Genomic DNA, 23,353 nt, shown 5'->3' with positions numbered 1-23,353 from the left:
AATTAAAAAATGTTTAAGGTTTTAAAACGTCAATCGAAAATAATTAAAAATATTTTTGCAGAATCAGTATAGCGCTTCCGTAGATTGGATATTTTTTAATTTGCTTATGTCTATAATTAAGTCATACATCATATAATCACAGTAGGGTTTACAGCTCATAACCTTATGAGGACTATGATTATCATAACATTCTACAACATATCTCCAAATAATGAAATCATTAATAAAATAACACAAATAATTTTAAATGATATGTACACGAATAAAAGTAAGTGTTAAGATTGTTCTAAGAAGTAGTCAATATCATTTTCTAAGCAAATCAATCAAATATTGAAAATATTCTCATTACTAAATTATTATGTTCAAGCTGTTACACTTTTTTAATTCGAGATTTCTTTAAAACCCCTCTCTACGCCTTGACTAGATTATTGTTTATCACTTCATCAGACTAAACAATAATTGACCTCAGATCTGCATACCTCCCCGAGGAGCCTGTTACCATTCAGAGATTTGATAACGCGGTGTTGGTAAGCCTGTCATATATCGCAAATAATTTCAGGGCTCCATCCTTTATGTATTTTTTGATGGGATCAATCTTGATGTCCCTGAGGATGTCATTCGTCCTAATGTACCATGGTACTTTGAAAAGTCTTCTCAGAGCCTGGCTTTGTGCAATTTCTAGCTGGTGAATAGTAGTGAATAGTGAGATTTTCATTTCATTACTAAATAAACTTTATTGTTTTGTCGATATAGCTTTCATACAAATAGTTATGTTGTGAATAAATAATTAGCTTACAACATTTCTTTTGTTTTTCTTACCTCTTGTTCTCTTGTGCTGCTTAACTATATCGGTTGTCAACTCAACCCAAATGTATATAAAATGTAATACAGAATGCATTTTTTGTAAAAGTCAACTTTATTTATTCAACTTTATTATTATGAGCACACCGAAAAAACAATACAATCACAACCAATTATAATACAATATTACTTGAATGATTTACCTTTAGCTTCAAAGTAAGCATTTGCTTCGAATATGACTTCAAATTTAGTAAGCAATCTCTTTCATTGACATATAGTTTTAAGATCTACAAGATTATGTTTACTACGCTTTAGAGAACTTGCGACATCAATATTAGACTGCCCGTAACCCAACATAAAATCTATAATCTAATTGATCGAAATTTGGGTTAATGTTCGCCTTCAGTTGACTTCTACCTCAATATTTATTTGTAGCAGTGAATATAACTTTCATATATTGAAATTACAAAATTTTAAGATAATATATATATATACATATGTAGACTCTGCAGAAATCCCCCAGCTATCAAAGAGCAAAGGTGCCCGAAAAAAAAATTCAACATCAACTTATATATATTAACAGTGCTAGGCTGATATAATATAATATATTAATAATACATTTTTTAGTCGAAAAAATATTTTTTATCTAGAACATCAAATTTTTATAAGCTTAGCTTATTGATTTTAACAGTAACCTTAGCCTCTATAATAGAAATAAAATTAAATAATTTAATTTCTAACTAAAATTATACATACTCGGTGGATTGTTAATTACCTGACTTCACACAACTGGTGGTAACACTAGAACAAAATCAATTATATTTTGTATATCTATATATATTTGTTTTAAACGACAGCTGTTTAAGTTTCGACTTCATCAGATGTTTGGTTAGATTTTTTTTACAAATAATTAAAATGAGTGGAGTGTACCTTAGTAATTTTTTATAAAATGGAAAAAATTGAACATCGTTCAGTTGTAAAATTCCTTTATTTGAAAGGAATGAATCTTATAAAATCGTTAACAACAATAAAATATTGTAAAGCTGAACTTAAACGTGGTCCTACAAGTCTTTTTGATAAACTTAGGGACATCCAAAAGAACTCACAATTAAAAAAAAACATTAAAAAAATCCATGGTATTGTGTTAGATGATCCAAAAATGAAATTGTGTGAGATAACAGAGATGAGAATCATATCATATGAACGTGTATCAAATATTTTACATGAATATTTGGGTATAAAAAAACTTGCGGAAAAAGGGGTCCCGCGTTTGCTCACCAAAAATCAAAGACCGAAAACGATAACGACTTCTTCATTCAAAACATTGTTTGGAAATGTTTATGCACAATATAGATGACTATGACAATCTAGCGTCGAGTAGTGACAATTAATGAGACATGAATCCATTACTTCATACCTGTAGTAAAACAACAAAATATAGCCCGAGAGTAGTGATCCCAAACAACCACGATCTCAACAATCGGTTGGAAAAGTCTTGGTTTTCGTACTTTGGGATTCAAGTGAAATAATTTTATTAGACTATTTGGAGAAAAAAAAACAATAACAACAGACAACTATTACATATTATTAGATCGATTGAATGAGAAAATCAAGAAAAAAGAAAAAGATTTCGTTTTTGCAGGATAATTTCTATTTTGCAGGATAATTCACACCATGGTGAGTCAATGAATACCGTGGCAAATGAAATGAATTGTAGCACAAATTGCTTCCTCATCTACCATATTTCTTCCTCCAAACTTGTAAAGATGGCTTCAGGGAAGCAGATTTGCATCAAATAATGTAGTGGAATGGAAAACTGAGGTATATTTTGGAAGACTTGATGAATCGTATTATTTAGAAGGTGTCCCAATGTTGAAAAATCGTTGGACTCGGTGTGTCGAGGTAAAAGGGGACTATATTGAAAATTCGTTTTTATTACTTAGACTGAGAATTTATCAATTCACATAGTGTGTCCTTAATTCTAAATACAATATAACCTGACTCATGGATATAACTTTCTTGTGGTTTAAAATATATTTATAGTTATGCATATAGATATAATCGTTATATCTGTATGTACTCTTACAGTCTCAAAAGTCATTCACAAAATTAAGCTTAAAATTATAATTTGTTTTGAAAGAAATTTCTAACGTATCAGATATAACAGCAACAACGGTACAGTATTTAAAATTAATTTACATTAATAATATTAAAGTATTTTCTTATCGTTTCTTTTTTTTTTTGTAAATTTAATTCAGAAAAACACAGCACAGCCAGTCATTCATCTTTGCTCAACTTTTCGTAAGAATTAAAAGACTGGTTTCTGCTTAAAGTATTGCTTATGCTTATATAATTAAGTTCGTTAAATTTTAAAAAGTACAAAAAATGTTTAAATTTTAAATTCTTATTTAAGATATTGTTTTTAGAGATCAACGATAAAAAGATCAAATTTTAATTGTTACCTTGCAACTCCATTCTAATAAATGGACTATAACCCTGTAGTGCTTCATCTAATTCTTAAAACATTTTACTACAATTCCTTAAGCAGATTTTTTTATATGACCGCAATCGATTTCAAGCACTTTCCTAATACTCGTCATTTTAGCCTCAGAAAGAGCAAAAGTCAGTGCAATATAACCCTGTAGTGCTTCATCTAATTCTTAAAACATTTTACTACAATTCCTTAAGCAGATTTTTTTATATGACCGCAATCGATTTAAATCACTTTCCTAATACTCGTCATTTTAGCCTCAGAAAGAGCAAAAGTCAATGTAAATATCATATCAAGGTAGTACACGTTACACAGTCAACCATGTTCATGTTATAAAAAAAAAACTTGCACATGATAGCTTTGTGCCATCGCAGAACACTCAAAATTATAAATGCAATAATTTCCAAACAAATCTCGGGTAATAATATAGTACACTACTAGTGTTGTAGTACTACCGTTTCAAATATCATATATGCACTAATAGTGTTCTTAATATGAGCAAATACACTGTAATTTTGGCATTAAATAAAAAATAGAAATATTTTCAATTAGAAATGTATTTCACTTCTAGAAAATGTGTACATATATGTATATGTTTATGTATATACGTAATATATATATATATCTGAAATTTTATAGGGAAATATTTTGATTTCTCATTTCCATCGTTTTTGTAAAGCTTCCAGAGCAATATCGTCTGGTGATTTTGTATCAAATTGGAATGCCTTTATATTAGTATCCGATTTTGGCATTTTCGTTTTTATTTGATCGGTTTTAGATGGTATAACCTTCTTGTATTTCATGCAAATAACACGTCCGGCTGAAGATGGACTACACAATCCAGTCGAACCCATTTGCGCAATTCGATCATTTTCAGCAAAAGGAATGATAAGCTCTTCTACACATTTGGTTCTAATAGTGGATTTCAACTTAGTGGTTTCAGTGGTTGTTATAACAGCACTCATAGTTTTTATTGAATCAATGTGTTGTGGCCTTGGTGCCATAGTGATGTCATTTTGCATTTTCATTGCATCACAATCATTTTTAGGTTTCTTTACATCTACATCAAAATGATCTATTGGGGCCCGAGAAGAAAAATTCGACATATTGATATTTTGATCAACCTTTAACAATCTTCAAATTCGAAATCTAATAATTTCGACTTTTCACTGGGTTTGTCTTTCTTTGTTCTAACTCAAATTTATCTTAAAAAGAATGTAAAATTAATAAGAATATCAGTCACTTTATTTTAACAAAAACAAAATAATTGTATGAACTCAAAAATACCTTCCACAGTATAGGAACTTAGACGCGTACAGTATGCACTGCTCAATAATGTATCTTATTGCAAAATGGACGCTTCGTGCATGGGCGTTTTCGGGACAATAACAACGGGTAGTTTGACCTAAAGCAATATTTATTTATAGTTTGTGATAGGTAATGAATAAATGTGATATAATAGACGTTAAATTGCATATATAATATATATATATTATTTTGGAAAACAAGTCTATTCTTTTGCATCATTTCATAAAATTAATATTTTAAACAATCGCGGAAAAAGAAGAAACGTTAAGAGAAAGAAAACTTTATGAAATTAGAACCACAAATTCTAATGGCAGAGTATTCAAGACATGATATAATTAATATATTCTATTTTCTAAGTGGTCTATAGTTTAAGAGTACGCTATATTTAATTATCTTTTCTTATTCGAAATTCCGACTTTTCAAAACTGTATATTCATATATAGTATATATATTTCATTTACTTACCCAATTCTATTAATATAATATATGGTATTATATACAAGACACAAATATTAATAAATATTAATAAATATGTAAAAGTTTTTACTTTGTGAATTGGTAGTATAATCTTATTATAAATACAATGACATAATATAAAATTTTTAATATTGTTTTGACTTATACAAAAATTTTATATTAATGCAATGATAATGTGATATTATTAAAAAAATATAAATTCAAATATTCTATTATTCCAATAACTCCAATAACTCCTATTATTACCAATAACTCATCTACACATGAGATGATACCAAAATAAGCTTAACAAAACTAATTCTTCCAGAGTTGCCATCAAAAGTAGTGCTTATTTTATGTTGTTCTATTACAATATGCATACAAAAAAGGCCTTATAATATATAACTTAACTAACTATAGCTGGGTTAACATGGCCCACCTATAATAAAAATAGATCTTCGGAACTCATCAAAAGAGACCCTGTGAACACTTCAAGGTTTACTGCAGTTCTTTCTTGTTTTCGATGTATAGGAACCCAGCACAGAAACTGAACATTCCCCATATTCATCACTGCAGAAGTTGTGGAAATCCGCAGACAAAAAGAAACCATAATATATTTCCTCTGCGAATGCCCTTCTTTGGTGTTCAGAAAAGTTAGGTTTTTAGGAAGATACTTCTTTGATAGTTTATCAGACTGTTCATCGGTGAAGACAAGAACCTATTAAATTATCTAACTTCGACGGGATGGATTTAGTCTCTACTCTTTTATATTACGGTTCTTGCAAGATATGTGTTAGCAAAATGGCGAAAAATCGCTTATTGAGGTACATGGAAGCTATCTAATGACCTGCCATTGCAACCAACCAACCAACTACAACTATTATATGACAACCCTCTCAACTTTAAAGCAATATAAGTTTAAAATACATTAAGGTTCAATAAGATATAAAACATTACATTAATAAATATTTAAGGGACCAAAAACCTGTACATGTAAGCTTTTCGAATAACCAATTTTTGGAATTTAATACTTTATATGTGAAGTTGTTTTTTATTTTAGGTAGAATATATTGATTTCCTGAACCAAAAAGTAATCTTTTATACCACTTTGTTAAGATACCACTTTGTTAAATACCACTTAAGAAACTCCTAGTATATTTTCCTAGTTTTAAGCCAGTGATATATTAAATTAAAAATTTAAAACTAAATACATAGTGTTTAATATTCTTTATTAAAGTCAAATTGATAATGTCATTTTTTTATTTTATTATAACATTCATGTCAAAGTCTTACTTTCACATAACTAAGGTTAATCCAGCTTTAATACTGAATTGTTGATAGTCTCATTGCGTGTCGGTTGTATCTTAATTTTACTAAGTGGCTTGCAATTATTTTCTACCACAAAAGGCAAACTGCAAAATAATCACTTAAACTGTATTTAATATCATTGCCGCATAAGCCGAAAAAAATATCATACAAATATTTGATATGACATCCAACTGCGTATCTAATAACATCAATAAAATTACCAAGTGTACATACGAGTACAAATAATACTAATTGAATACTTTTTTATCCTTCACAAGGAAAATTTAATTTCAACTAAACAACGCAAGCCAAAGTATCTGCGATATACTTTGGTTACTACATTCAACCAAAAATAATTGATAAGAGAAAAAAATACCGTCAAACACTGATGTAACTAGAATTTCGTATGAGAGTGGGATTATAAAAAGTTCCGAAGAAATTTTCCATTAAGTTTATTTTATGAAAATGCAGTGAAAATGCAGTTTATAAAGTACTTTTTATGATAATCATAAACGGAAAATGCAAGTCTTGTCTATTTTATTTTATATACTACGAAACGAAACAAAACAATAACAACATACCTTCTGCTCAAAAAGTATCCGGATTTTGTTGTTTGTTAACTACTCCTTAAGTAATATCCCATTTTCAAATTTTTTTGTTTTTGTTATCTTGACATATGGTACAAATTTGAGCGCCATCTGTGAATTAGTTTGTTTACAGCAGCTGTTAATGTGAGATTACCTTAAGTGCATTTAGCGATTTTTACTATGGAAAATTCTTGTTGTACGCGATTTTTTGACCAAACACGTCACCACTATCATCGCTTAGGCACCATATTCGCCAGATCTGGATCCGTGCGACTTTTTCCTGTTCCCGAAACTCAAATTGCCCTTTCGTGGTAAGCGTTTTGAGTCAATTGAATCGGTAAAAGAGAATTCGCTGAAGGAACTAAAAGCCATACCTTCACGGGCCTACGAAAAGTGTATGGAAGATGGGTTAAGCGTTGGCATATGTGTATCGCTTCAGAAGGAGCATATTTTGAAGGAGATAAAACAAATTTGGAATAAAATTTGAATTTGTGTGATATCCGGCGTATATAAAATTTTGCATATATGTTTTTGAACTACCATTTATTATTTGACTTCGTATAACCTCTGTCCTCTAAACTCTGTTCTGAAATACTTAATATCAGTATGCGTACTCTAATAAACAATTATAATCAATATGCGTAGCTAAGCAATTCAATGCTAAACAACGTGCGAGTAATGTTTATCAACAAGCATTAAAAAAAACGGAAAAAACTTACGTTGGTAAGCCTTCAACCCTTTTGTGGGTTAAACTGGATAGGTAAAATCATATGCGGCTGAAGTACTAGGAAAAATTCCCAGAACTTCAACAAAGAAAAGCACTGATAAAACTGTACGCCTACAAAAAAACTCTTAAGTTCACAAAATGTAATTAAAGGTTGATAACGGGGGTAAGTACAGGGCATTATGGCCTAAAATATCGCCTTCATAAACTACGATTATGTGCAAATTCGAAATGCAGATTATTCCTCGAAGATGAGGAAACTACTATGCATATTCTTTGTGACTCTCCAGCTTTAATAACGCACAGCAGAAACTTGTTTCATATGGAATATCTGTCACCAGAACATCACCAGAATATCTTCTGTCACCAGAATATCTACTAAAATAAACAAAAACCTTTTTAGCCCTTTTAAACCGGTTTACCTCGTCATTATCACAACCCCAAATGTCTAGGGAAAAACAGATTACAGATATGAGCTCAACTATTTCTACCGTTGAAAAATTAAAAAAATAACTTAATAATAAATAATTTTTTTTTTTTTGTTTTATTATTTGAAACACAATATGTACAATAATATAAATACATGTTTCATTTGACTACGACTAGTTCATACAAAGAACTATCAAGCAGTTTTGTTACAATAATAAATAATAACTTAATTATAATTAATTAATTATTTATATTGCGAATATAATGATTATTGAGAAATTGCCGTGCAAGTTTTAATAAAATAAAAAAAATTCTGTTATTATTATTATGGTATATAATTTCAATTTTGTGAATATCCCAGCAGTAAAATCTCTTCAGTTTTTTAAATTGAAATAAAAATTTTAACGAATTTATAAAATACGGCACTTATCAATTTTTTTGTTTATACATTATTTTGTTATTCATTACAACAAACATTGTTTTCAGTCAACATTTAAATAACTTAATCTATAAATAATTTTTTTTCTTGTTTCAGATAAATATCCTACAAGCTGCAAGTCAAGGCATCAAGAAAGGCGCGCTCGCCGTTACATTAAAAAATACTCGTATACTTTAAGAATATAAAAAAAAAAAAAATATATATCTGAGAAATTTAATCAACATAAATCGAGTAACTGAAAACAAACCATATGCAAATGTCTCGTTAATTTTTAATATTATGTGTTTTAATGTTTATACATATATATTTTTTTGATTAAATTATTTTAGTTTTATTTTGTGGAGAAGAGACTTTTGAAAAGATCTCACTTACTGCAATGTTTGTTATAGAATAGTTTTTATCGGGAACTCATGTGAAAGAGTAGACTCAAGACGGTTACTACATTCAAAAAAACAGAAATTAGTGCTGAAATGTTTTAATAGTCTTTAATGCAAGAAAATTTAAATTTTTAATAATTTATTTTATATGAAAATGTGTATATTATATCTATTTAAATATTTGTTATTATAGAAAATGAAGTGCTTGATAATGTGTATGTGAATATAATCAATTATATGAAAGTAAAATATCTATAAAAAATTAAAAGACAATCAAAATCATCAATTCAAAATGTTTACGGAATTATCTCTACACCTACACAGCAGAAAACATAATTGCCGTAGTCGACATATCTTCTCTCTCGACATTATACTTCTATATATAGGTGTATACATTATCGGATGTGCAGCAGGTAAGTTTATTGATGTGTTCAAATATTCATTATGAACATTATTCAAATTAATCAATTTATTTAAATTAATTAAAAAATATATAACAAACGTCAGCCAGTTTTTATTAATGTTCTACAGAGAACAGTTCTCAATTAAGAAAAATTAACTAATAAGTCTTATTATTCGTCTTTTAAAAAAAAACTCAAAAAATAATAACTTAATTTCTTTAATATTATAATTTTTAAAATAGGTATTATTATTTGTCTTTTATTTTTTCATGCAGCAGTAGCTCGTACATTTTGCTTTTTATTTTAAAACGCAAAAATAATTATTATTCTTGCTTTAAAAACAAAAAACTCAAAAATGTTTATTAGTATTATTATTATTTTTTTTTTAAAGGCAATAAAAAATGTCTTATGCTAAATTTTTTTAAAGCCAAATATTAGTTACAAACTTGGTTTTTTATTACTACAAAAACAAAAATTATATTAAAACAAAGAAAAATTTAAAAAAATTAAAAAGACAGGTAAAGAGTTATTATCTATCTCTATTACAAAGTTTTTGCAATATCATCCTTTACATATATTAGTGTGGCGAAAAAAAAACGCCTTCTTGCGCTCAATTTTTTTTTTAATCAAATATAAGCCACAATTATAATTACTAAAAAAATTGATAAAAAAAAAAAATTGAAAATTAACAAAATTTTTGCAATACCATCGTTTACATATATTAATTATTATTCTGAGTCAAAGTATTTCTTACTAAGACCAAGTAATCTGTACCGATGATCACAGTTGCTACATCATTTCTTAGAATCTGCAGTCTATTTAGCTAAGATCAACTTGGACAATGATTTATTACATCCATCTTCCAAACTGTCCATCAACTGTCCATTCCAAACATCCATCTTTGCGCAAAATTTTATTTGTTTAACTCAAAAATCCATCGACAAAACTGGTAACAAATGAGCAGAGCTGCAGAATAACTAACTTTACTACATTGCTATATAACGCCTTAACAAAGTTGTCATTTCTAAGACCAGTCATCGAATAATCAGCGAAGCTTGTGAAGAATACATAAATTAGTCAAGGGACTCTGTAGAAAGCCCCCAGCTAAGAACGAGTAAAAATGCCAAGTTTCACGAAAAAACCTCAACATAAGACGATCAGATAATAGTCACTCAGAGTTCCTGTAATGATTCTTATTTTTGCTTAGTTGTAACATTCTTTAAATCGTTTTACGATTTTAATAGCCTTAGCTTAGTACAAATTTTTTTGTTTCTTCTCTTATTTTTGAATGGATAAAAACAAAATACCTTCCGATCACAAAATACTTCCGAAGCTACAAGCACCGACGGTGATTTCCTCCAATAAAATCCATAAAATCTCCATAAAATCCACATCTGATTGTTTTGGCAATGGATATTTAGGTTCTTGAAGCACTCTATCATCAGTCTTTACGTCACTTTATGACAGTTGAGTGCTCATTTTGCTTATTGGCTATCAATTAAAATAGTTGTTTTCTGTTTCTGATAGTTAGATTCAAAGTTAAAGTATACACACCTTTCTATTGCATAAATTTCTGCTGGAGAGATAGTTGTGTTTTTACCTAGCCCTTTTTAAGTATTTCAACCCCGGCTCATAAACACCTGCTCCGGTTCCCTCTTCAGTGACGGAACTGTCTGTGTAATCAGTTAGTATGTTCGCACTCTGTAACTGATTTTATATTGAAAATGAATTCTCCTCCCAATGGATGTTTTTTAATTTTTGGATCCAGAGGTTATCTCTCACATTTTTGTTATTTTCCAATCAAAAAGTGAATTATCGTCTAAACACAGGTTTTCCCAAACATTCAACTATTATATGAAATCAAAACAATTTCATTTGTTACAAGTTCTCTTCTATTTTCCGCGAGACCCTAAACTTACTCCATCGTAATAATAAAGAAACTAAAAACCTGATTCGAAAGAAAAACTAAACAAATAGCGAAAACTGAAAAGTCAGAGTATTTTTGATTCGCCGCTATTTTGCATTTAAATTTATTTTTATTTTTTTCTCTTTTTTTTTGCTTTAATTTTCCGATCAAAGTACGTTGATAACATTGCCGATGTGATTAAATTCTTAATCGATAATTTTCATTTTTTTTGTTATAAATAAAATACATTATTTACATACAAATTGCTTTTTTTACTGTCTTTGATGCATTTCTAATAGTTAGGATTGGAAGTTTGCTGTCAGTTTTTTTATACAAATTTATTAAATTTATGTGCACATAATAGTTAGAAAATAGATACCTAAAGATATAGATATAAAGTATAATGTATGGAGCTTAGAATTTAGGATTGTTAAAGTATTTTGCTTTAAAGACTGTTAAATTTGAAGAACTTTTATTTTTCTCATAATATTTTGCAAAGCATTATTCTGTTCGTGGAATAATGGATAAGTAATTATTTAAATAAACAAGATAAATGTTAATGTGTCCGCTTTATATACTGATAAGCTCCATTGCCTCTATAGGCGAATATATAAAAAATATTAAATATTTCGTTGTATGTTATCTGTGCATGCCAAACAATTCCAAATTAGCTCTGAGAACTAATTACTTACTCGGTATTTTCATAAAGGTATATATATATAAATACATATATCAAACAAGTATTTTGTACAATCTGTAGTTACATTATAATTTGCAAAAATAACAGGAGGATTATTCGAAAAGTTTTGGACACAACATAGGTAAAGATATCTAAACTTTTTCTAATTCACATAATCATATAATAGGCATAATAATCTTCAGTGATTGTAAGACCCTTTACGAGGTAATCAGCAGCAACTCGTCTTCGACATTCCAAGTAAATAATAGCTAAATCCTTCTCGGCTAAAAGCACCGCTTTCGATTTCGACGTTTTCAAACCTCTTTTACAGTTTCTCTTCCACCTTTCCAAACGTTTTAGTGTTCGGAATGTAGTGGGTGATCCACTTTCTTCATCAGTTAAGAATCTGCTTAAAAAAATCACATTATAGGTCTGTTCTACCAGCTACTCATAGTAAAACTCGAATAAAACACAAATAAAGTACAAGCTAAGAACATAATATAGCATAAATTTAAAATTTTTTTTATATAAATACTTAAAAAAATTAAAATTTTTTATAATGTTAATTTTTTATTGCCAAAATGATGCGTTTTATGACGAAAACAAGGATTCGAATAGAGAAGAAAAGACAACAACAAAAAATTTAGTTAATTTATTGAAATTTGGTTGACCATACAACGCTTTTTCGAGTATTGCCAAGTACTCATTGTAAGTGATCTTCGGAAATATTCAAATTTTTTAATTAGTTTATAGTCCGTGGTAGACTCTGTGTACGAGATCACGAACGCCACGGTGTACTCATCGTAATAAAACGTGTGGTATTGTAAAACGCATAGCTTGGACGAAGTCTGCAGGGAGGGCGCTAGGAGTAAAGACATCAGGGCAAAAGTAACATTGACTAATTAACATTGACCATACAAAAATATATAAACAAATTTGAATATTAAAACAATGAATTAAAACTAATTATATTAAATTTAAAGCCAAAACAAGTAAAGGTGTTAACATCCACATTGCCACTGCTTCAATCCCTTTTCACCTAATTTTGATATATATACATAAATATATATAATATATTTAAAATAATATATAATAATACTAATTGAAACTGTAATAAATATTTTGTATACCTACGCTGATATTTCGTTAAACATTTAAATTGAAGGCGCTTTAAGTGTAGATGGCAGTACAAATGATATAGAATAATATGAATCTAAAGTATTAGTTTATAAAAAAAACTATATACAAAACTGAACCGATCAAAATCTTTTCTATTATGAGTATTCAATTTATAGCAAACACTTAAATTCAAAATTGAAAGCAAATAAATTAAAGAATGTAAAAGTTTGTCCGATTTTATATGGCGACTATAAGTAAATCTCAACCGATATGAATAAAATTTTATATACATTATCTTAAATAAATATAAGTATTTTCTGCACTAAATTTAAATTGAATATTATTTAGATTATTTAGACAATATAACAGCTATAAGATTTTGTGATCCGATTTCGGCCAATCCGACAACTGAATTAGTTACACAAAAAAAAAAATATTTGCAAAGCATGTATCATTCGAATAGCTGAAAAACTAAGAGAGTAATTTGGGATAAAATATACAGACGTACAGACGTGCTGAATGAAGTTAACTGATTAAGTTCACTTGATCACTGATCACTCAATATTCAAATTCTTGATCACTGATCACTCACTGCTCAAGTTCTTGATCACTGATCACTCACTGTTCAAGTTCTTGATCACTGATCACTCAATATTCAAATTCTTGATCACTGATCACTCACTGTTCAAGTTCTTGATCACTGGTCAGTCACTGTTCAAGTTCTTGATCAATGATCACTGATCACTCATTGTTCAAGTTCTTGATCACTGATCACTCACTGTTCAAGTTCTTGATCACTGATCACTCACTGTTCAAGTTCTTGATCACTAATCGCTCACTGTTCAAGTTCTTGATCACTGATCACTCACTGTTTAAGTTCTTAATCACTAATCGCTCACTATGTAAGTTCTAGATCATTTAGCTGATCAATAATATGTATATGTACTTTTTTAAGACTACGACATTTCCTTTCTTTTTATATTTTTATATTAAAAAGGTTTTATAATAATTAGTTTATAATAATAGATATCTTTATTTGTGCGATGGAAACCGCGCTAAAGTTAAAGTAAATTTTTCTTCTCGTTTGTTTTGCGAAATACCAAAATATATTTATAGCAAAATATTGTGACAAACAATTATTAGTATTAAATATATATATTAATGATTTGTAAACATAAAATATAAATAAAATTGCGTACAAAAATAGCACAACGTAGTCGTAAAATAAGGTATCAGGCATACAGTCTGCATATATAAATATATGCACACCATCGAGCTCCATTCACAAACACAGACAAAATATAAAAAATAAAACAAAAGTCTTAAAAATATAGTAAACGTACCATATGTGAAGTCGAGTAAATCTTTTGTTTCTGTACTATGAGCCTTTGTAATGTTTTGTAAATAATCCAAGATACTGCATCCATGACACGATAAGGTTTAAGTTGTTATTGTTGTCAGCATATAATTGACTGCGAAATAGCTCTAGTTTTTTAGCTTCCAGGTTTTTTTCTATATAAATAATAAAAAATTCAGATGATAAAAAATAAATATAACAGCTTAAGACCACATATGAAATATGCGTTAGATGCCAACATACTGGCATCTAAATTTACAATAATTTCAGAAAAATCCCTCTGCTTTTATGCATACCAGATATGAGTTAAAACAATAAATGAAGTTTTTATTATAATATGTTATGTTATATGTCATATCATATTAGAATGATATGATACAAAACATCCATTTTAATATACTAGATGGATTGATAATTACCTGACTTCACAACAGGTGGCAAGTTTAAAACGACAGCTGTAAAGGTTTCGACTTCATGAGATGTTTGGTTAGCTTTTTGCAAATAATTGAAATGAGTGGAGTGTACCTTGTTATTTTTTCATGAAATGAAAAAATTTAAACATCGTTCAGGAATAAAATTCATCCATTTTAAGGAATGAAAAATGATGCAACAAATTGGAAATAGATTCTGTTTACCATCCACACCATCGTTAACAACAATAAAATATTGGAAAGCTGAATTTGAACGTGGTCTTACGAGTGTTTTTGATAAAGAGCGTCCAGGTCATTCAAAAGAGGTCACTATATAGGGTTGAATGATTCAAAAATAAAATTGCGTGAGATGGCAGAGATGTGAAACATGTCATATAAAAATGTATCAAATATTTTACATGAATATTTGTGTATTAAAAAGATTTCGGCAAGATAGGTGTCGCGTTAGGTTACTAAAAATCATAGAATAGTTAAACACCCCAACGACTTTGTCATTCAAAACGTTGTTTGGAAATATTTATGCACAATCTAGATGACTATGACAATCTAGCTTCGAGTAGTGGCAATTGAGTAAACATGGATCCATTTCTTTACATCTGAAGGAAAACAACAAACCAAAGAATGGGTGGAGCCCGCGGGCAGTGCTCACAAAAGGCCATGAACACAACAATCGGCTGAATAAGTTTTGGCTCCCGTATTTTGGGATTCAAGTGGAATAATTTTTATAGTCTACTTGCAAAAATAAAAAACAATAACAGCAGACTACTATTGGATCGATTGAATGAGGAAATCAGGAAAAAACGACTACATTTATTGAAGAAAAAAATTTTGTTTTTGCAGGATAATGCACCCGCTCACACCGGGTCAATGAAAACCAGTTCTTGATAAATCGTATTATTTTTAAGGTTGAAAAATGTTAAAAAATCGTTAGACTTGGTGTGATGAGTTAAACGGGGACTATATTGAAGCATAAATTATAATTTTCGAAAAATTATTTAGGCCGAATATTTTTCAATCCACCTAGTGTTACTACTATATTCAAAAAAAATTTTAAGAAAATGTTTAGAGATTTTAAGCTAGTTGTGCTAAACTAGTTAGATTTTCAAGCTTTATAAATTTTATGCGTAAAATATATAAAATATTTTTTTATTTTTTGCCTAACATTTACTCAAATACATATTTTCCTTTTTTAGTTCCAGAAAACAAATACCATAATGATTTTCATAATAACTTTGCTACTGAATATGGAGCACCGCTTATAACGCCTCTACTGGAAGAAGTAACGGTCGAAGTCAATTCGAATTATACCATACGATGTGAAGCAAATGAACCAGTTTTCTGGAAATTCGACAACGCACTGTTTTTGAAATATGAAATTAAGGAATTTGATACAAACGATCCAGAAAGACCGTATGGCAGTATGCTATATCTTACCGATATAACCCATGATTATGTTAGTAGTTATGTTTGTATAAAAAATTCAAGCACAAAATTATCAGACGATGTACAACAACTCGATGATAAAATTATAGAATTAATAAATAACAATCAGGCTTCAAGCATATATCTGTACGTGAACGGTAGGTGTAATGAAATATTTTCTTTATGTACATAAAATTTTCTAATATTTCTTTTTTGTGACATAATATAATAATCATAGATCAAATAAACTTACTTGCACCTGTACCAATTCCAATTGTTGACGCCAAACAATTTCAAGATGTAGTCATCCCTTGTAAGCCCACTTCGCCTCAAGTTGATGTATTGCTCACGACTCCCGGTGGCGAGGTAAGTTTCTCCAGAACTTTGTATCATATGCTTTGAAGCTTTTGTTCATCATTTTTTATTGCAATGTGAAATTAACATAAAATCACATAAAGAACACACAGATCTCTTATTTTAAAAGTATAAAGCTGCATAATACTTTTTCATTCTTATTCATTTATTTTGATTTAATTCATTCCTTTTTATTAAATTTATTTATTTTTATTTTATTCATTTAAATTTTTCTTCTTTTGATTTCTTTTCTATTGGCTTACTTATTTCCTTTATTGGTCTTATATTTAGGAACAGATTATAGGCTCCTCGAAACTATGCAACAATACAAAATGCACTATGCAATCCGAGTTGTATCATTTTACATATAATCCGAAAACGGGATTCACTTTATACCATGTGAAAAATGTTCCTTCTTATTTTGTTTGCGGGGGCAAATATAAGGATAAAAACAGTACTCATGATATATTTATGATACTTTTACGTATGTTAAAAATTTCGTATTATTTTCAAAACAAAAAACCTATCTTCAATAGTAGTGATATAACATAGAACTATAAAATGTATAAAAAAATATATTATGTACATATAATATACCCTATTTATAATATTTTGTAAATATATCGATATGTTCCTTAGATATACATATATAAATCGAAGGCAAAATATTCTCTTATTTTAAGTAGAGTATAAATTTCGAAAGATATATAATGGCCATTATAAGTCAATTTTCAAAAATTTATACAAAATATTTGTACATAAAATTATAATAAATATATATATGCATATGGTATATAAATAATTTTAGGTTAGCGTAATTATTTAGTAATGGCAGAGTTGTATATAGAAAAACAATACCATTAGTATTTTATACTTAATAAGAATTTGTACAAAATTCAAATTTATAAGTTAAATCTATTAAAAAGATCCAATCTTCACCGTTATTATCAATTAATTTCATACAATAAAATTTTATTCGTTTCATACCGATTTCCAATAGTAGTAATCTTTAATGTGGTCTCGTCTCTCTTTAAGTTCAAGTCAAGACCACGTTCACGTATATTAAATTTTTCAATTTTTAAGTCTACTTGAAAATTTTAAAAGATCAGTGAGTAATGCTCTTAATATTCTTAAAATTTTTTTTTTTAGACTATTATGTTTGACATTCTTAGCTGATATATCTATAAGACTATCTCCTTAATTTTTATGGAGTAATTTTCCCAAAAATGTTTCTCTTTACAGAAAACACTCAAAGATAAATTAAATAGTGCTACGGAATCTCTGTGAGATAGTACAAAATAATTCGGAGGTTAATAACAATGTTTGGTTATCATTAGAAGAAGATTTAGGGTCAGAAGAATTAGAATTTAAGAAGAATTAGGGTCAGTTATGAAATGCACACTTCAGTTAAGTAACCTTTTTATGTTCAATGTTGAGTTTCAAAACGATATTTAAGTGTGGATTGTGAAATTGGACCTTAAGCCTTAAAGAATCGCTTTTAATTTAAAAAAAATATGATTTTAATTTCTAAACGACACTTAAGTTTGAACCTAAGGAATCTTTTTATATTTAGGACGTGTGCGAGTTAGGCTAAGTTGATGCTAAACCAAATGGGAGATTTTTTTGGATTTTTAGTACTGCACACATTTTGCCATTTATCAACACGTATCGACACATCAATACATTATCGACACAACTTAGAATTTCCCTCATTTAGAACGCAACTTAGCCTAACTCGCACACGACCTTAAAGAAATGTAATTTTAGTGTCAAAAATACACTTAAGTGTGAATTGTAAAATGAGCGTTAATGTTTTAAACGTAAACGTTCACAAAAGTTCATTTCTATATGAGATTGTTGTCAGCAAAGTAAGTACAAATGTGACATATACACAGTGTTTACCCACCAAAAAGAAAAAACAAAGTAATACCTTGATTGGTTACTTAATGATTTTTCGCCTATTTACTACCTCAATCTTTGCAAGAAATCTTAAAACATAAAAAGACATGATTCGTCCCGTTAATAATTAAATAGATCTTTCGGTCTTACCCATTAACAATCTTCAGAAACTTATTTTTTCTGGACATTAATAGAGAAAATGCTTATTCATTTCTTTTTAATAAAAACAAATACTATTATTTTTTATTGTTTGTATTGTCACATTTTTAAGATGTTTAGTATTTAGCTGCATAAACCACCATTATTAAGTCTCTAAATTATTATTAAATAAATGTTTATAAATAAATTCTTCTTCTTATTTGGCACTACAGTCCAGTGTAAAAGTTGACTTTCTTTTTTATAAAGAAGTCACGTAGCATGTGTTTTTTCTAATGCGATGCTGCTTACCTTGCGATCAACCTCCAACGTGGAGGACCAACTCCCCTGCAAATCTGGGAATAAAATTTCTGTTTAGCAGCTAGAAAGTTTCTCCTCTACTATGGTAGATGTTTTCAGGTTATACCGCCTGAGTTCGGTCCTTGCATTCCTTATATATAAATTATAGTTAATAAATTTTTTAACCCTCCATAAAATAGTTTCTCCATCGATTCGTTACTATGAAAGGAATTAGAGGCAGCACCGTATTACAAAACATATCATAGTTGATAAATATATTAATCTTACGTAAATAAGATTCTCCATCCTTTCATTAGTATAAAGAGATTCAGCGCTGTAATAAAAAAGTATTGAAACATCCAAAAAAGTGGACATAGTCTGTAATCTAGTAAATATACACTTTCAATTCGTTGAATTTGTGTTTCCAAATATAGCTAAGGTTTATGAACTCGTTCTAATTTAAAGCACGGAAAGTGCTTTGGTTAATGTCACTTAAAAAATAAAAAAGTGAAAAAAAATCCTTAAAGTTGAGCATTGAAAGTTCGTGCAGCCTTGGCTAATTATGGAAGAACACGATTAGTCATCGCTTCTAATTTGATAGGTACGAGTTCTAAGCCAGGCACTTGCAATCCAAACAAATTATATATGGACTATAAGTCAATTAAAAAGAAATTTCGAATATATCCAATAAATTAGCTAAATTTTTGTTCTTGTTTTTTCCTTTTTATTCGACTCCTTCTAACTTTTATAAAATATTTTCTTTGACGTCATAGGAAGCGTAGTTTTCAGAAAAATAATTAACTATTAAACAAAAATTCTAAAAAAAAACCTTCTCATGTACTTTGAAATATTCTAATATTTTATATAAAATTTATTTATTTTATTTATTTTGTTTATTTTATTTCAAACTACCCTTCAATTATTCTTACTATTACTACAACAGTAATAAGCTTTCAAAAGTTTTAAACTAATTATTATCAACAATAGACAAATAATAATTTTATTTCTATTTTAATACATATGTACTGTCTATATATGTATACATACATTTAGACTTTTATTCCATCATTACAAATGTGACACTATATTTACACTTAGTCCTATCGAATCTCTGTACCATTTAATTATATGAATTTTGTACCGATTTTGTATGAAAAATAGCACATACTGCTGCATATCTGTCGAGTCAAGTACAATACTGTATATGTAATATAATAACTACTTTAAATTAAACTCATTAAATAATCTTCTACTATTGTAAAGAAATTTATGCATCAATACATATTTTTAATAGAGAAAATTTAATAAATACCAATACATGATTACTAATAAATCACTACGATTATACGATTATAAATCAATATTTTTATTTAACTATTCCTTGAGTAAAAGATATCTAAAACATTTAATATGAAAATTTTATTGATAATCACATTTTCAATATTACTTTCAATACAAAGAGTTCCCAGTTTTGATTTCTAAAACAAAGTATATTCTTTAAAAGGACAATTCTCTAACTCGAATAAAAATGCTGATCCATCAGCGCCGCTTTAAGCTAATATGATGTTAGAGTGTCACGCCCACATCAGAATTGACTCTTTCGGGCTATGACGAAAATGCGTATAATGCAGAATATCACATCAGTTTGTCAATTTCGTATTTTTACTATTAATTTTGTACTTTTTGGTTGTTCCTCAATTTTAAAGGAAATATATACATATATACATACAACCCGGCTTTGACTGAGTGACGAGGCACATGTAGCCTCGGCTCTCATGATCGAATTTGAACGGACATTTGTTTTTTTTCTCACTCGTAGATATTTAATTTGCAGTGGAAGCAACAATAGTTTTGATTTTGGCATGCCCGTGATTCTTCCCGTATTCTACATAACATGGGCCTTAGAGAGCTTTACTGTAATTAAATTTCTGGTATATTAAGAAGTATCGAAATGCCACACCTATTGACACAACAAGGTTCTCACAATTTCTGTAACACTGTAGTTATCTCGTTTTTTCTCTCTTTTTCTCACACTCACTCACTCTCTGTCTTTCTCTTTCTCTTTCTCACTCTCTCTTTCTTAATATATCACCAGTTTTTTCAAATGTTACTTCATTTGTGCTTGTATTTCATAAAAAAACTTCATGTACGCACGCAATTTTGCTTAAAAAAGAAATTGAAAAGAAAAAGTTTTAAAATAGAAAAATATCTTTGACTAAATATTTAGACATTCTCCAGTGAAAATACGGGACGATATGATCCACGGCGTGGCTTCGTTATCGTTATACGCGCAGTTACTGACGGTGGCGATTATATATGCCGTCCGAAAATTCCCTCGCCAGACCAGGAGGATGAACAAACGGAGTTTACTGTCCAGTTTTATGGTAACGATGACATTAATCGTGAGTTTTGCACCCCACAATTTGTGATTGTTTTCTCTTTATTTTTTATGATTTTATTTGACTTGTTTTTCGTAAGTTTAAATACTCGTATTTAAGTAAAACAAACAAATGATATATTAACCACTAAAATAGTGACTATGTCAAACACACTCACATTGCTTGAAATAACCTTTAAAAAAAACGAACGGGTAAGCTACTTACCTAGTTTTTACAGAAAAGCAAACATAGATCCTTCTCTTAACATAACCAAAAATGTTATCAACTACTAAATGTCAAAAATTTATTGTTGGTTACGGTTAATCTGAAACGTTCCTAATCTAGTGTTTACATTAAAATCTAAATCTAAAAAAATGTTTCTCTTTCTCTCTCTCTCTTTTTTGTCTTCTTTCTCTTTGTATTTTTTTTGTTTGGTGTTTACGTACTCTAAATAATTAAATAAATATATATTAATATTTCTAACAAAAACAATATATAAAAATATGTAAAACTACAGCTATGCGTTCTGATTGGGATGTAAGAAGAACGGTGGAGGCAACATCTGTACAGAATACTACGAAAACGACTTCATCACAACAAAAAAGTACAGTAACTAACTCTCTTAATGTAACTAATCGCACTGTCTTTAGTAAACGTAAAAACACTAATAATATTGATATTAATATTGAAAAAAGTCAAAATAATCAAAATAATCAAAATAATCAAAATAATAATGTAACAAGTGAAAGAAATTCACAAAATATTGGTGATGGTAATGCTATTGTACATAGTGTTGGTGATGGTAATGCTGATATGTATGTGTATTCTAACAACAAAATCAATGCTGTAACTCATCGTACGAACAGTTTCGAAGATATTTCTGATGTTAGCGTTGTTGAAACTGATATCGATAACAAAATTTATGATGATGACGTAAGCAACGATAACAATTATGAAAAACAATCTAATGAGAACAATAACAGTGATCCATATCACCTTTATAATGATAATCAATATCAATTAACAACAATATTTTCGAAAAACAAACGTTCAGTACGGAACACAACTCCCTCGTACAATACTCGTAGAACGTCTATATCCAATAATTCTAGTACGCATCGACGTAAGTGTTTGTTTGATTGTTTGATTGTTTGATTGTTTGGTTGTTTGTTTATTTGTTTCTTGCTTGCTGTTCGTTATGTTTGTCGTCTTATTAAATAATTTTTTTTATTTCCATAGTACTTTTTAACAACTATTTTATGCCAATTATTCTTGCACTTCATGTCTATGTTCCTGATGTTATAGCAAAAATCATTATTAAATCGGTTTTAGCTATATTTTTGGAATGAACTAAAATAACACAATTAGCATATTTTTGTATATGTGTTTTTAATGTTGTATGTTTAATATTTTTCATGTTTTATTACTTTCGTATTTTACTTATTATTTTTTAAACATAAAATTTTTGAAGTTATATATAAAATAAAATAAAATAAATTAAATATAAAAAAATAAATATATAAAATAAATTGTAATAATTATTATACAACATAATTATACATATATAATTATATAAATATAAATATAAATATAAATATAAATATAAATATAAATATAAATATAAATATAAATATAAATATAAATATAAATATAAATATAATATAAATATATTAATAATACAATGTATATATAAAATATAAATTACTTGATATGTAAATGCAACATAAATATAAAATAAATTCAATATATGTATAACACAAAAATAATATAAATATAATATAAATACAATATAAAAATAATATAAAAATAATATAAATATATTAAAAATGTAATATAAATATAAAATATAAATATATAACTTGAAATATAATAATACAAATATATTAAAAATATAATGTAAGTACAATATACACATTACTTGAAATATAACATCAATATAATATAAATATAACATATATATATAATATAAACACAAAATGGACATTAGGAAAGTACAATATAAATATAATATAAATAGAACGAAAAAATAATATAAATATAATTTAAATATAA

General features: G+C 28.2%; 2 protein-coding genes across 2 annotated transcripts in view; one reads left to right on the top strand and one right to left on the bottom strand.

Moving 5' to 3' along the window:
• LOC119690151 (putative uncharacterized protein DDB_G0277255) overlaps nt 1-22,596 on the top strand; it is a 98,658-nt gene extending 76,062 nt beyond the window's left edge. The window contains exons 2-6 of the mRNA XM_038105141.1: nt 9,114-9,333; nt 16,007-16,393; nt 16,474-16,601; nt 21,151-21,325; nt 21,819-22,596. Coding sequence (XP_037961069.1) covers nt 9,213-9,333; nt 16,007-16,393; nt 16,474-16,601; nt 21,151-21,325; nt 21,819-22,456 — 1,449 coding nt within the window. The 5' untranslated portion in view covers nt 9,114-9,212 and the 3' untranslated portion in view covers nt 22,457-22,596. The remainder of the gene's footprint in view (nt 1-9,113; nt 9,334-16,006; nt 16,394-16,473; nt 16,602-21,150; nt 21,326-21,818) is intronic.
• On the bottom strand, nt 3,930-5,105 carry LOC119690152. The gene is made up of 3 exons (XM_038105142.1): nt 5,066-5,105; nt 4,580-4,697; nt 3,930-4,497 (listed from the first exon to the last, which is right to left on the bottom strand). The coding sequence occupies exon 3, from the start codon at nt 4,396-4,398 to the stop codon at nt 3,949-3,951; it is 450 nt and encodes a 149-aa protein (XP_037961070.1). The 5' UTR covers nt 4,399-4,497; nt 4,580-4,697; nt 5,066-5,105; the 3' UTR covers nt 3,930-3,948.
• Nucleotides 22,597-23,353: the final 757 nt, after the last annotated feature.

Source organism: Teleopsis dalmanni, chromosome X (genome assembly GCF_002237135.1).
Source record: "Teleopsis dalmanni isolate 2A chromosome X, ASM223713v2, whole genome shotgun sequence".
NCBI classification, from domain to species: domain Eukaryota; kingdom Metazoa; phylum Arthropoda; class Insecta; order Diptera; family Diopsidae; genus Teleopsis; species Teleopsis dalmanni.
This window is presented reverse-complemented; position numbering and strand designations above follow the sequence as displayed.

What these genes read in the sequence shown, in the direction of transcription:
- LOC119690152 (XM_038105142.1), bottom strand. Translation starts at nt 4,398, where the DNA reads ATGTCGAATTTTTCTTCTCGGGCCCCAATAGATCATTTTGATGTAGAT.